Here is a 15090-nt window from a genome sequence, read left to right on the forward strand (position 1 = left end):
GATTCATTCATCTTTTCTTCCCTCTTTGACTGGGAAAAGAGTTTGCCAAGTGATGTGTTAATGTTGTAACAATGGAAAATGAACCAGGGGTAATTTATAGTGTAGTAAGTGATTATTATTCCTTTTTCTGTTTTCTCTTTTAGAGCCTACAACAAATCTGCAAAGCTCCTGTGAGGACAGTGGTCAGCACATCCCCTATTGAGGCATCTAATTGTCTGTGTCTGGCCCTTGCCACAACTGCTCTGTTCCCTCATAGCTTGGCAGGTATCCACTGTATGGGTTTACACTCAGAAAAGGTGACTTTAGTCAATATCTTTTTCCTGCATAGGTTTTGGCATCTCAAGTGTTTTCTCATGGGTGTTCCAAGCCCCTCACCACTATGAAACCTATGCTAGTGGCACTGAGCACTTGACACAAATTGCTGCTTTCTTTCCCTTCAAAATATCACATTTCTTTTGTTTCTAAGACATGGTTGTAGGTGGGTGTTACTAAGCTTAAGAAGGTATGTCAGCAGGCTGCTTCTGTGTTAGCAACCAGAAATGACCTCTGCAGAACACCTGATGGAACTGAGTGTAGATGTCCAAGAGACCAAATGCTGGAAATGCATAAAAAGTAGCAGCTTTTTACTTAAGATTAGAATCCAAGGTATTTGCTAGTGATTGTGTTAATGCTCTTTCCTTATTTTACAAACATGCAACTGAGCAGATGAATATTCTGAATAATATATATCACAACTGAGTTGGTTTTGGAAAAGGGGGAAATAAGTCTGTTGCTGACCCAGAAGTCATATCTACTTTAAACTGGTAGGTTTAGCTCCAGTGGGTGTATCCATGGTGGGTATATCCCAGGTTTCCAGGCTACAGTGTCTTTCAGGAAGCAATGATTCTGTTTACAAAGCCTATTATGAAATGGCAGTGAATAATAAAAAGAGGGCAAGATACAAAGAAGTGCAAATGAAAGGGCAGAGTCCAGGAGTGGGCAGAGTCCAGGAGTACAGAACTGGCAGGTGGGTCTGAATTGCCCTTCTGTCAATGTCCTCTCTTCTGGAGAAAACATCTTTACCTCTGCTCACTTCCTTGCCAGCCCCACTTTTTCGTTTTTGTCCAATTGCCCTGATATTTCTGCAGAGTACAACAAATCTCTCTCTATCTCCTTCCCTATTCAAATTTGATCTGTACCTAGAGGCCCTGACTTAAAGTAGCTCTTTAAAGTAGTATTAACAATAGTGAATAAACTATTAAATTTTCACTTTCAGAGGTTGTGTTTCTCTTGTAGCACAGAAATGTAGTATTTCTCACAAGTTCTTGAATTATTCAAAACTGATATCATGCCCAGAAGCACCTTGTGAATAGCTAGAGGTATATTTTCACTGATGTGCTTTTTATTTGCTCAGTGTTAAGATTGTCTCATATTCACAATAAATTTCTGGTTGGATTTGTTCATTTGGGGGGAAAAAAGAAAACATGCAACAATTCCTCAAACACCACCTTGAAATACTGCCAAGCAAGTATACCTGAGATGTCTGTTGTGCTGCATGGAGCCAGAAGAGGAAGTCTGGAAGAACAAAAAAGCCAGGATTGCAAATGATCCAACTTCTGTTTGCTATAATTGATAGGAGATATGAGGAAGGGTGTTAATTTTAATGTGTTCAGCCCTGGGTCACACACCGGCTATTTATTGTGGGTTGGATGGCTAATGTGCATTTTGGTGAGCTGGGCAGCCAGCAGCCTGTTTCAATTTCACCTGTCTAGACAGGGTTTTGGGTTGCCCTGTTCTGGCAGGCAATGTGAGATTTCATGCCTTGATCTTATCATGCTGTGCTGAGTTTACTTCAGAGAGAAGAACACCTGCAGCCTGAGAGTGGGGATTCAGGGGGAGCTGCAAATGCACAGCATTTGGATCTTTGTCCTTGACAGGTGTTGCTAGGAGTGGCTTTTGCAGTGTCTCAGTGGGTTTCAACACTTTGGAATGGTGAATTTCCAGACTCAGATCCTTTCAGGTAACTCATAGGTTGATCACTATAGACCAGCCTTTATTTTTCACTGCCTTCTATGGAACACAAATGGAAAACAACTGCTCTAATTTGCCAGGAAATTAATGTAAGGACACCAGACTCTTACATAACGTCCTCCCTTTGTCGAGCAGCTCTCAGAGAGGACAACTATGGTAGATTTAAAGCAGTGGTTTGAGCGGGTGGCTCATTTGCACAGACATTCACTGGAATAGTCCCACTGGTTTTATTTCCGAGTGAAGTGTTGGTGCAGGTGAGTGTATGTGGATAGTCCTACTATCGACACAATTAGCATTTGTACCAGAACAGTGCCTGGGGTCAAACAAGAACAGGCCTCCCTTGTACCAGGCAGCCTATGAACTCCTGGAAACAAACAGTTCCTGCAGTGAAAACTTGCATCTAAACAAAGCTGTCCTTTCCTACTTTGGTTTGCAAGTAATTTTTATTATGATTTTTATTGCAGTTCCATTCATATTTATAGGTATGAGTAGATCTGGGTTTGTTTCAGGGTAAAAGCCTGTGTCATTCACCCCTTGCAGTATATGGTGTACAAAGCTCTGTGGGAACTGCTTGTAATGTTTATTGAACAATGACCAGTCACTTTGCTTAAGTTCAGGAGGTAAGTGGTTACCAGGACTATGAGATACTGAAAATTTGAACCTCTATAAAATAGATTTTTGTCTTCCTGTTGGTTGTATTATTTATGTCATTAAATGAGTTGCTTTCTTCTAACCTTTGCCAAGTTGCATAATTTTGTGTAGTTTTATCAACTGGTACTTGGGAGTACTCTGGAGACTTCCTTGCTTTTTATAAATAATTTTGATGCTGACATGCAACAAAAGTATCTCTCAATTGCTAGTAATTGATAGGTTAAAAACCCTTCCTTTCTGAAAGTGTTTAGACAGCAATTCTCCTGTCAAATGCAAGCCTATTTCAACAGAACAGCTCTGTAACAACACACGTGATGGACATGCTCGCTGTAATTGTGGTCCAGCCGGTCATGTATTGTCTTTGACAGCAGCCACTACAAAAGGTTTTATAGCAAAGTGTAAGCCAAGCCCTTCCAGTAGCAGCTCGCCTCTCCAACAGATAATCTGTGTGTGACTCGTGCTGCGAATAGATCAGATGAAAGAGCTTTCTCTGGGGTGGGCTGGTGATACTGCCCACAATTGCTGGCACCTCTCTTGGCATGGTGACCTGAGAACTATTGCACGGGGAGATGCCACCAGAAACCAAGTCAGGGCACACACTCTGGAAAAATTGTCTCACCACAAAGCAGACCCTTTCTCAATCTCTGTCAGTCAGAGGTGAGCTTAAATTTGTAAGTATTTAAAGTATAAAGATGTATACTTTCTCTGAATATGTTGCAAGCACAATCTAAAGCAGCCCTGTAAATTCCTTCTAAATTCTAGACCTTGGTAATACTCATTGTGAGAGGTCCTGCAGTTCAATGGCATGTGCATGCATTACATAAAATGTATTTTCTTTAATTGGTCCTAACCTGGTTGTGCAAATGAGGATATTGCAAACAAGATCTGAGTTCTACCACTAAGAAAAAAAAGCAATGTTGATGGTATCATTTCTCTGGGCATGGCATCCTTGTTGTACACAGCATCCCTCAGCTGTTAAGAGGTTTAGAAGGCTCAGGAAGGAGTTGGTTTTTTCAATGCCTTTTTTTTTTTTTTTTTTTTTTTTTAAATAAAGGATTGTGCTGCTTTGCCGGCGATCAGAAGACACTCCACACCCTGCTCAGCACAGTGTGATCAGGTGCTGCTCTCGCCGGGCTTCCAAGGGCTGGTGCATTGGGGAGCGCAGCCATTCCCAGTTTCCCCATGAAGCCAGAGGAAAGGGAATATCACTGCTGAAGTGCCAGCAGCGTGGCACGGGCTTCCTTGGCCATTCTCTGCGGGGGTGGTACAAGAGCTTAACGCTGGGGTGAGGATGCCCAAAACTCAACCTGCGACGACTTGTCACGGCCAAGGAGCGGTGGTCACAAGCCCTGCGCCCTGGCCGGGCTCCGGCCAGCGGGAGGGGACACGGACCGCACTGGGTCTCCCCGCAGCTCCCGCCTGCGGGTTCCCCGCATGGTGGAGGGGCCTGGCGGCACCTCCAGCCCTGATGAGCCGCGCTAGGCGAGCTTTAGGTTGGACGTCAGGAGGGATTTCTTCACAAAAACGGTGATCAGGCATCGGAACGGGCTGCCCAAGGAGGTGCTGGAATCACCGTCCCTGGAGGTGTTTAAGGAAAAGCCAGGACACGGCACTCGGTGCCAAGGGCTGGTTGACCAGGCGGCGCTCGGTCACAGGTCGGACCCGACGATCTCGGAGGTCTTTTCCAAGCCCGAACGATCCCGCGGCTCCGTGAGGGGCGCGGCGCTTCCCGCGCACCTCCCGCGGCCGCCGCTGCCCGGAGCGGCTCCGCGGCCATTGACGTCAGGCAGGGCGGCACGTGACGGCGGCGGGGCCAATCGCGGCGCGCGGAGCCGCTCCGGCAGAGGGGCTGTGTCGGCAGCGCCCGCCGCTCCCGCCGCCTCCTCCTCCTGCCGCGGCGGCGGCGGCGCGCGTGGGGACCCGCGCGCGCAGACACGCACACACAGCGGCAGGCGCGCTCACACACACACACACACACACACACACACCCGCACCCACATACATACATACATACAGACATACAGACATACATACATGCACGCGCGCCGCCGCACGCTCCCGCGCACACGCCCCGGGGGGAAGGAAGGAGCCGCTGCCGGACGCCCCGCAGCCACCGCCGCCGCCGCCGTCAGGAGCTCCCCACGCCGCCACCGCCGGCTTTTGTCCGCCGCCCCCGCGGGAGCCGACCCTCCGCTCGGCCGGCGCCCGCCCGGCAGCATGGACGCGGCGCTGTGACCCGCCGGGGGCGGATTGGGAAGTTTGAATAAGGATTTTATCGCTTCCCTTTTCCCCTTCTCCCCTCGGTGCGGCTCAGTCCCTACCCCCATCTTCCCCGACAGCTTTTGTTGTTTTGTTTTTATTGTTTTTTCTACAGCGTGCAATTTTTTTTTTTTAATCTGCCGCGTGGGGTTGGATTTTTTTTTTTTTTGTTGTTGTTACAGTTTTTATTTTGAATTTTATTTTCTTTGGTCGTACCCGTCTCTACCCGCCGTAGAGACCGGTCCCCCGGCGCGCCACCCCCGAGCCGGCCCGCGGGGCTGCCATGGATCGCACCGGCGGCTCCGGCGGGGGCAGCGACCGCAGGCAGCCCGAGGAGAGCAAGCCGCTGCTGGGCGAGATGTCCGCTCCCGAGGGGAATAAAATGGGTGCCGCGCCGTGCCGGAGAGCCCTGCTCCACTGCAACGGCATGAGGTACAAGCTGCTGCAGGAGGGGGACATCCAGGTGTGTGTCATCCGGCACCCCCGGACGTTTCTCAGCAAGATCCTCACCTCCAAGTTCCTGCGGCGGTGGGAGCCGCACCACTTGACTCTGGCGGACAACAGCGTCGCCTCGGCCACGGTAAGAGCCCGCCGGGTCCAGCGGCCCCGGTGCATCCGCGGGGCCGGGATGCCCGCGAGCGGCCGGACCTGGCTGGAGCCCCCGGGGCCGCCCGTGGGCGAGGGGGGGATCGGCTCGACTGCGTTCCGGAATGTCGGCGAAAATCCTGAAAGGATTTTTTTTTTTTTTCCCTCGTTCGTAATCCTATGGATGTTTATTTTTGCAGTTTCGGTGGTTTTTTTTTTGGTTATTATTTTCCGAGCAAGGCTACTATTACTGTTGTTATTGTTGTTGAATTATTTTTCCTTTATTTAAAAAAAAAAAAAATTCCTTCCCTCTTAACATGACCCCGACATACATTCACCATACCGAGCCCTTTGTATCCGAAACCAAAGTCGGCAGATACCTGCTGGCACCTTGGCCAAGTAGGAGGCGAGGGAGGTGGAGGATGCTTTTAGTCCGAGAGCGAAGGCTCGGGTTGTGCGCGGACTTTGCTGTGGTTCAGGCCTGCTCTGGGGGCTCTGGTTTGGCGGTCACATAACCTGCCCGGATACAGGCAACGTGATTGGAAAATATGGAGATTCCTTCAGGGTTTTTCTTCCTGCTGGAAAATGATGCAAGAGAAAAAAATGCGAGGTGGTGATATCAGCGTTACGGAAGATGTACTATAGACGGATGCAGTCTTAAAAAATATGATTTACATTTTTTCATATCCAACTTAAAATTTAATGGCCAATATTATTTGAATATTTGTGGAGTATATAGAGCGATTACACAGATTTTATCTAATAAGCGATTAACAAAACATGTTTTACACTGATCCTTAATCAGTCGGTACTGGGATCCTGTCTTTTTTTCATTTATATGTAAATGTCTCATTTTTTCTCAATGGCTTCATTCTGGCCTTCCTATAGGACACCGATACGAGAGAGTGGATTGGCTTTTGTGTAGATTTCTGTTAATGGTGTATTTCAGTGGATTTCTTCCAGCCTGTGCTGTGCTCGGAGGTTGGGTTTTTTCACACCTTGGTGCACAGACATAGTGTGTAAATGCCTCTCCTGCATCATGCTCTGCTCTGAAGTATTCAGAGCAGGTTTTCAGTGGGAGCTACTTTAACCTTCAGGTAGGCCAGCTGCCTGTTCTCACAGAGCTCATTTTTGTGCCACAATGACATCTCTGCTTGCCGTTTCCACTGGGCTCTCGAGGATGTTTCAAAGGGAATATTTTCATTCTTTGATAGAACTACTGCTTAAAGGGAGAAGGAAGATTCAGACCAGCACTGTTGGAGAAAGCTCCTGAAAGACACAACCACGAGGAGTTTTTGGAGTTCTTCATTTTGTTAAGATACCATCATTGTAGAGGGGGAGTTGAATATTAGTGGAGATGAGGCATTTTCCTGGCAGTATCCATAGCTGATTTCCAAGCCGAGGAGGAGGATACGGGTAGAGAGAGGCACGATCACGCTTCAGATGTTGTTCTCTGCAATGTGGCAATACCAGGCATGAAGTTGTATTTTTACAGGACACGTCAAATTCTGCTCGCTGGGAAAGCTGTCACCAGAGAAACCATCTCTGAAAAGATTTCTGAAGTCCTATGGGACTGTGCTTTAATTAATGTTAAGGTGTTCTCATTCCTAATTATTTTATGTGTATAAATAGCAAGAAGATACTAAAGCATTGTGCGTAGCATTGCAGGCTCCATTTTGTTGAGCAGTGCTCCTCATGCTTGGTCTTGTGCCTTATAATTTTTTTCCCAGTGCTAACTCACCCTACAAATACAGTTGGTCACAGAAATATCTGTGCTTTATTGTTTCAAGTAGTGCTTTTGGTTTCCAGGGGGTAATTAGGGCACAAGGGTAATATCTGCATTCACTTGTTGCCTGACTCTGTGGGTAGGTTTAGCAGGTATCTTTCAGATGTTGGTTCTGTGATACCTACATTTTGGTAGTTTTTATTTGGAGCTGGAAAGATGAGATTTAAGCAAAATTCGTGGTAGTTTAACCCCCACCCCTACAGAAATGGCATACAGACACAATGCCAAAACCTCCTCTAACTGGAGGTAGATATTTGAATGCAACTAATTTGATTTTCAAGAGCCACAGAAAAATATCCATTTTGTCCATTGAAAGTGACCATTGAGAGCACTCAACAGCTTTGATAACAAGGTCATTTTTACACATGGGGCTTTCGACAGGCAGGATGCTTTATGAGCAGCCAGTAATTAACCTTCACATCATCCCTTTGCAAATCCTATGGCATGACGAGTTTTACTGCATTCTATATAACATGAACAAAATTGAACGGGAAAATAACATCACTTTGTTTTGCATTTAAAAGCAAAAGTTGTAATGACAGCTAAATCCAGATCTGGCAAATCATGTCCCTAAGTACAGAGGATAAGTTGTTTGTTGATTCTAGGCACTTTATATCCTTTTTATTGTCACTTGAGACATAGATTAGAATTAAATTCTTCTCCCCACAAACTCTTACTTGTCAGTCCCTGGGCTGCAATATAGAAGTTAACATTAATTTTGTATGAATTATTCATCTATAGTTTATTCCATGAATAGACATGGTATGTGTCCACATATATAAGTCTGAATAATGAGACTCAATCTACTTTTTTTTTGAGAGATAACTAATTTTGTTGTTTATTTAGGCAGCTACAATTTTTGTGCTGACAAGATAGTTTTTGGTAGCAGAAATGCTATGCAAGAACACAATGGAACAACTGTTAGGCCATCTTATTTTAGCAAAATTTAGGGAGAAAACTCAATAATGTTCTCTATGAAGTGCATTTTTTTGGATATGATGACAAGTGACTTTCAATTAAAGTAAGTCCATGTTACTCAAATAATAATAAAATAAGTGTATTCTGAATTGGTATATGCACCCAGTTAACAAATGCAGAAAGGGTATTCATTTGTGGACAGTCCCATAACTGTAGATGTTAGGACTTCTGGTTTATCTGACTTATGTGTGTTTCCATTGTTTATGTCATGTTCTTATTTCTCAAAGAATTGCTTAAATATAGCACAGTGTCACGATTACAGTTTCACTCACATCATGTCCAGGTTTTCATTCTGGTTTTTTGGAGAAAGTGAATAGAGATCTGTAGCTTTTTTTCTGTTTTGTTTTGTTACTGTAAATGCTAAAGTCCCAGTAGGAAATTTTGACACTTAGAAACTTTGTTTGTCAGACAGCAGCTTGCCTGGGGATGAATTTGACTTTCTCCCCCATGGGAGGAATAATGTTTATTTTATAAACACCTACCAAAATCAAATGTAGCACCCTTACTAATTTTTTTTTCACCAGTGAGATCTGTTCTTGCACAGCTTGAGGGGAGGAGATAGTAAAAACAAATGCAGAAACAAAGTGAAATGTAATATTTCTTTTTTTTTTTTTTTTTTGGGAGGGGCAGGGTGGGGTTAGGAGTAACCCTTTCTTCAAGAGAAATGTAAAATTTGATTTTCACTAGTTTAAACATAGGTGTCTGACTGTTCTGTGTCTTTCATATCCTTCTGCATTGTATCTTTCATGTCTCTTTCTTTTCTCTTTCATTCTTTCTCTTGCACCAATGGGGAGTAGATGTTGAGGGCAATGAGTTTTAAAATCCTGGGTCGCAGGGAAGACTTGTGATGCATATGTATGTACAGCAGACAAGGAAAGAATAAATAAGTGATTCATTGTCTCTGGCTAGGGATGGCCTCTCTAATTCCCATCTGGGAAGATAAGGCTTTATTGAAACCATGAAGTTACTCATTAATGTCCCTCAAGGAGGTGGAAACTTTGGCTTTTCATGCCCATTTCATGTTTCTCGGTTTTGTCTTGGCAGGTGGGTTTGGTGTAATGTAAATGTTGTGTTCAAAGCTGGTGGCAACCCTGGAAAGACTTGAGTTTCTTTTAAACATGTTACTGTGCAGACGTGATGTGTGAGGACAATAGTTTATTGACAGGCTGGCTAATTGTAAATGCCTTTGAAACAAGAATGTAAGTGGATTAGGGAACTGCATTTGTTTTTTCTTCCAGAGTCTAGAACATACCCAGTTAATATTAAATGAGGCAGGGCAGGATGATCTGTTTCAAACAGGAGAAGTGGAGTAGAAAATTGTCTTCTAATTGTTTTTTAAAATTCAACAGTTCTGCTACTGCATGTGTTTCAGCATGCTATTGCATGTCTTTCCTTCCTTATTTTGGTAAAGATAGAGCGAAAAACCTTACCAAGGTGGACTCACTGTTTACTTTAGCACAGATACACATTAGTTAGAAAAACACACTTTTAAAAATTAAATTTTCCTTTAAAAACAATTAGCTGAAGTGGGAACTGTTATGCAGAACTCAAAAGTTTCAAAACAATCTTAGAAGAATTTTTAAAGCTTTCCTGAAAAAAGGAATATTGTAGTATTATCCAGATTGCAAGTAGAATTAATATTAATTTATAATAATAATAATAATAAACAGTCAGTTGAGTAAACCAAGTGCTATCTTTAAGGCCTGTTGGTGTGGCTCTGCAAATGTGGATTTAAACTAGATTGGTGTGTCTGCCATCATTACATGTATAAGTAAGTATGAACACATAAATAACAAAGCAATTTTAGATAATTTTTGATTTGTTATAATAATGGAAGGATAAATTACTATTTATGTTTAATATTTCTCGTGGTTTACTGTTGCAGTTGATGGCTTTCATTTGATGAGAAGTGGTACCTATAGGTTTTGGGTGTAGATATATTTACCTGTTCTGGGTTGCTGCTCTCAGGTATTGGGCTCAGGTGCATCAGAAAGAGCTCTGAGTGTTATGATTTGCATAAAAGCCATGACAATTTAGAATTCTCTGCAAATTGAGAACAAATTGCTCCATGTTATCTGTACTGATTAAATTGAGATTCTCTTTTACAAGTGAAGGCAGGCATGTGCCTACATTAACAAACCCCAAATTTTTCTGAAGACCTGGTGGTTTAATGGAATATTGCTTTGCTGTGACAAACCTATTTTATTGCTATATTAGTTAGTAGTTCAACATAAGAAAACCTAAAACGATAAGTCTTTAAAGTTGTTTAATGCCTATCAAACATACCTTTGCATATATAGTTCCTGCAGTGGTTAAAAAGCATATTTATAAGTCAGTAGTGTTAAGGTATGTGTTTATATGTCACAGAGCGTATATAAAATATGAAAACAGAAGCTATATTCATTGACAGAGGGAGAGCTCTCAAGGCTATTAGTGTTAGCACCCAGCCAGTAAATTTTACATGTTCAGGAACATAAATAAAAAGGATACTCAGAAATACTTGTGCCTCATTTTTCGTTTTGGCTGAGGAGTAAAAGATGTGGTGCTAGTAACTACGTGGTGGTAATATTCCCCATGGGAGAGACTGTAAATTGCCTCTGGTTCCTCAGTGGGACCTGATCCTGCATCAAAGCAGGGCCTGGAAGAGCTCAGCATCCCTCACAGGGCTGGGCCTTTGTGGAGCTCTGAATAATACTTTTTTTTTTTTTTTTTTTTTTTTTTTTTTAGTGGAACATTATAACTGTGATTGTAGTAGTGATAGGAAAGAGTCTGATGGATCCTCCATGGTGGGGTGAAGTCCTTCTTGGAAAGGATGTGCTGCCCAGAGAGGAGCTGTGGCTGCCCAGTCCCTGGAAGTGCCCAAGGCCAGGTTGGACAGGGCTTGGAGCCACCTGGGCTATGGAAGGTGTCCCTGCCCATGGCAGGGCGTGGAACAAGGTGATCCTTAAAGGTCCCTTCCAACCCAAACCACTTCACTATTCTGTGAAACTCAACAAGATGTTTGGTTTCTCAGAGGTGAGAGGCTACGCTGAGAGTCCCATCTGCGTCAGTGTTCCAGTGCGAAGGGTTGGGTTTGCTTTGTTAGCAGCTGTGGGAGAGCAGAGGCTGAAGCCTTGGTCTCCCCAAAATCATTCACAGACCTGTGTGCACTGAGGGGCCTTTTTGGAGGAAAAAGCTGCTAGGTTTAGTACATAGAAAAGAGTGATTTTTTTTGGTACTGTTCAATTTATTGCATATAATTTGTTGGTACTTTTGAGTACCATATGAGTTTAACATGATACAATTTGCTTCTATGTTAATAAGTATGGCTAACCTAATAGGGCTTTACTCATCTCCTCAATATAGGATTTATGAGAAAAGAGACCTACCTCAAATAGTTCAAGCCTTTTGGAATCTTTAGAAGTAATTAGATTGTGGGTTGCATGGGTAGATTGTGGCTTGTTTATTGGTGTTTTGAGCAATGCTAGTTGCATCAGTTTTGTTCTGTGTGTTCATAGATAACATAGTGCTTGATTCCACAAACAGCCAGGTGTTGGAAGATGATTGATTCTTCAGCAGTATAATCCATTCAGAGAGCTCGTGCATGTATGTGCACTCAATAAAATCACTTTTTTTTGCACCGTCTGCCTATGCAGCATCATTGGCAGCAGTGCTGGCTGAGTCAGCCCTGGCCTGTGCATTTCTGCATCTGTGCCATACCCTGTCAATCCATCTTCTGTAAGTGCTTAACAGTTTGCAGGGTCAGGTTGAGAAAAATCTTTGTGAGCTGGCTGAGGAGCATTCTCTGAACCTTTTGCAGATTTGTTGTCTGTCTTTTCAGTGGATCAGGGAGGTGATGTGTTTCAGTGCATAGTCCGCCAGACTGCTGAGGAAGAAGAGAGCGGGAAACATGGCAGGCTGGAATTTGTGCCAAAAAAAATGTATTATTTAATCATTGCGTAAAATTTTCCTGTTTTGCACAATATTTAAGAATGCAGGGACAACACCAGGAAAGGGAAAAGACAATTGAAAAGCATACATTATAACTGATCACGTCAGTGGTGAATGAAGTTTTAGCTCTTGTGGTTGTGGAGGAAAACATGAAGAAGTCAGAACCAGATGCTAAGTTAAAAGGCCTTTACTTTATAGGCTTAAAAATCAGGAGCATTTACCAATGCTCTCTAGGTTTTGGAAGAGGGGATTCATGGTACAGGGTTTGTGGACATTTGTTGTTACCAGTGGTGCCACTTCCAGTACTTAAAGTGGTTTGTTGGCTTTGTCACTTGGATTGTCCCATGACTGATGGGACAGGGCCAGTAGAGTGCGAAATACAAGCAGGTGACCTGCCAGGCAGACTGTGGTGTCCAGGGCATGAGGGCATGGTGAAGGCTATGTTCTTCTACTTTAATCTGAGTTTTTAGTAAGCTTTTCAATAATATTAAGTATGTTATTTTGAGAAACTTAATAGAAAGGCATATTTTTTCTGGATTTGAGCATTTCTGCGAGATGTGTGCCATTACTAACTGAGCTTAAGAAACTTGTCAAGTTGCAATTACTTAAATCTGAACTGGAAGTACACTCAGTCACGTACATTCTTGGTCTCGCTCTGTTGAAACCAGGAGGGTAATTTGAGGAGAGGGATTACCATTCATTGCCTGTAACGTGAATGGCAGGATGTGCTGTTCGGAAAGCCAGGAAGGTTCAGCAAGGGATCACAGTGCAGCTCGCTCTTGGCTCTGGCTGGGGGGCATGGCTGACTCTCCTCTTTGCCTTTTCCAGCTCCCAGAGCCCCATTTTCTCCCTCTGCTTGGCAGATCTCAAGGTGTTGAGTGACCTGCAGTGGCTGGAATGGCTCTTCCATGAGCAAAAGGGTTGCTGGAAAATTCCCTGTTAGGCAGAACTGGTGTAGAAGCTGTTGCTCTGTCACCCATTTTATGCCAGCTCTGTCCTAGTGGAAAGTGAGTTGGTGACATTCATCTATGGGAAAAACCACACTCAGAATGCTCCAACCATCACTGCTGCTCTGTGAGACATGTGCCAGCTCTGTCCTGTCTCCCTTCCTCAGACAATAGAGTTTTAATAAGAAAAAAATGCTGCTTGCTGCAAGTATCTCTCTTTTCCCCCATTTGGACTCAAAATTTGCTGAAATGCTGCTGTGGTATGTGGTTGTGGCTGGAGTTTGCAGGAGGGTGGATCCTCTACAGGGACAGCTGCTCCCAATTCCTTGAAGGCGTAGGAAGATGGTGCTGCTGCTTCTGCTCTTACCTTGCTTGATATTTGCACCTGTGGCCACTTTCACGTCTGAGGCCGTGGCAAAGTGAGAGGTTTAAAATGGGTGAGGCTCTTCTGGGCCCTTGGAGCATCTCTCCCATGTCTGCTCAGAATATCAACTTATTTCAGGGGTAAGAGTTCTTGCATTGTTCAAAGTATGCTGCAGCTTCCCTCAAGTTCTTATTCCTGTGACTGAGGGATTGCATGATTTTCTCATTGGGTGAAAAATTTAAGAGGAATAATTGCTTTCATTGATTAAAAGAGTAATTACCAGGACTTCAGAAAATATGACTAAAAAATGGTTATCTAATGCTTCTTAAACTCCAGATCACGAATTTCTTGATATTAATAATGGGACTGTTGAATGCTTGGCATTGTCACTGAAGAACTTTCCTTTCTTGGATTTCTAGTGCTTAAAGAAAAGCTAAATAAAATGAAATATTTTTCTCTTTTTGAAAAATTTAAAACTCAAACCTTATTAGCACACAGAAATGGATTTAGGTTTTGTAAGATTTTGTTTTCAAAGATGCCACATGTGGTACAGTAAGTGTTGCCTGAAGAAAGCTGAGATTAAGCTAAATCAGAGGGTTTTGTTGAGAATGCATAATTGTATTCCCAAATACAATTCTTTTACATTTATATTTTGCATAATGTTTTTCTTAGACCTAAAGAGAAACTGTATTAGCAGATGAGAATCAGAAATAGTATTTTTTTTCTTAGAAATAAGTTCCACATACTTTGAAGTGTGTGAATATCCATGCATATTTTATGGATGAGATTTCTGATTATGTAAATCCAAAGGTAAAGCAAGAATTTTGAAAACAAAAAAGGGGTTTCATTTTTTATTTATGTATGGAGAATTAACATCAACTGAGCAATGTTAGGTAATTGCAATTGCAGTGGGACAGTTCCAACAATTTTTAAAAGAACACCTATTTTCCCCCTAAATCTCCTAAGGATACCCCATGGTGTGTTCCCTGCAGTACATTTCAAATAGTAGTGAGCAGGTGTTTCTCAATGGTGAAGCTGTGATATTGCTTTTTTTGTTTCTTCCCAGTGTTTTGGCTGTTTGTTTTGGCTATTTGAGTATAAATGTTTGGGATTGGCAGGTGCCTCTTACCATGGCTGGTTCCTGCTGTAGTGGGATTCTGTTGTACCACAAGAGTTTCTTGTTTGCTACTGTAATAAAACTAGTGAGTATTGTGAGCAAGTTGTTTTTGCTGTTTATAATAAAACTGAATGACTTTGTTATCCATTTCCAGGGATGAGCATTATTAACAGTGAAGTAAAGATTGCTTTAAAAAAAATAGATTTTGAAACTTGCTAAGTAGACTCCCAACTTTTTAATCAAAATACTAAGGGTGTGGAGGTTTTTTCCATAAATACAAATGTCTGTTTGACCTGTGAACAAAAAAGAAGAGGGATTATTTTTGGCCTTTTAAACAGTGAAAAAATGATTTTTGGATGACAGTATATCTTCATTCTAGTAATCCTTGGCTTTCAAATTCACTATGCTTCAACCATCTCCAAGTGCTTTCTGGTCAGTATTTTCATATGTGGGGAAAACAATA

The 15090-nt window shown here is 42.8% G+C and overlaps 1 protein-coding gene across 1 annotated transcript in view; it reads left to right on the forward strand.

The window, feature by feature from the left end:
- Positions 1-4824: 4824 nt before the first annotated feature.
- The window catches only part of CMIP (c-Maf inducing protein), a 129437-nt gene continuing 119171 nt past the window's right edge, over positions 4825-15090 (forward strand). Inside the window, exon 1 of the mRNA XM_021541224.3 lies at positions 4825-5500. Coding sequence (XP_021396899.1) covers positions 5204-5500 — 297 coding nt within the window. The 5' untranslated portion in view covers positions 4825-5203. The remainder of the gene's footprint in view (positions 5501-15090) is intronic.

This window comes from Lonchura striata, chromosome 13 (assembly GCF_046129695.1).
Source record: "Lonchura striata isolate bLonStr1 chromosome 13, bLonStr1.mat, whole genome shotgun sequence".
Classification (NCBI taxonomy): domain Eukaryota; kingdom Metazoa; phylum Chordata; class Aves; order Passeriformes; family Estrildidae; genus Lonchura; species Lonchura striata.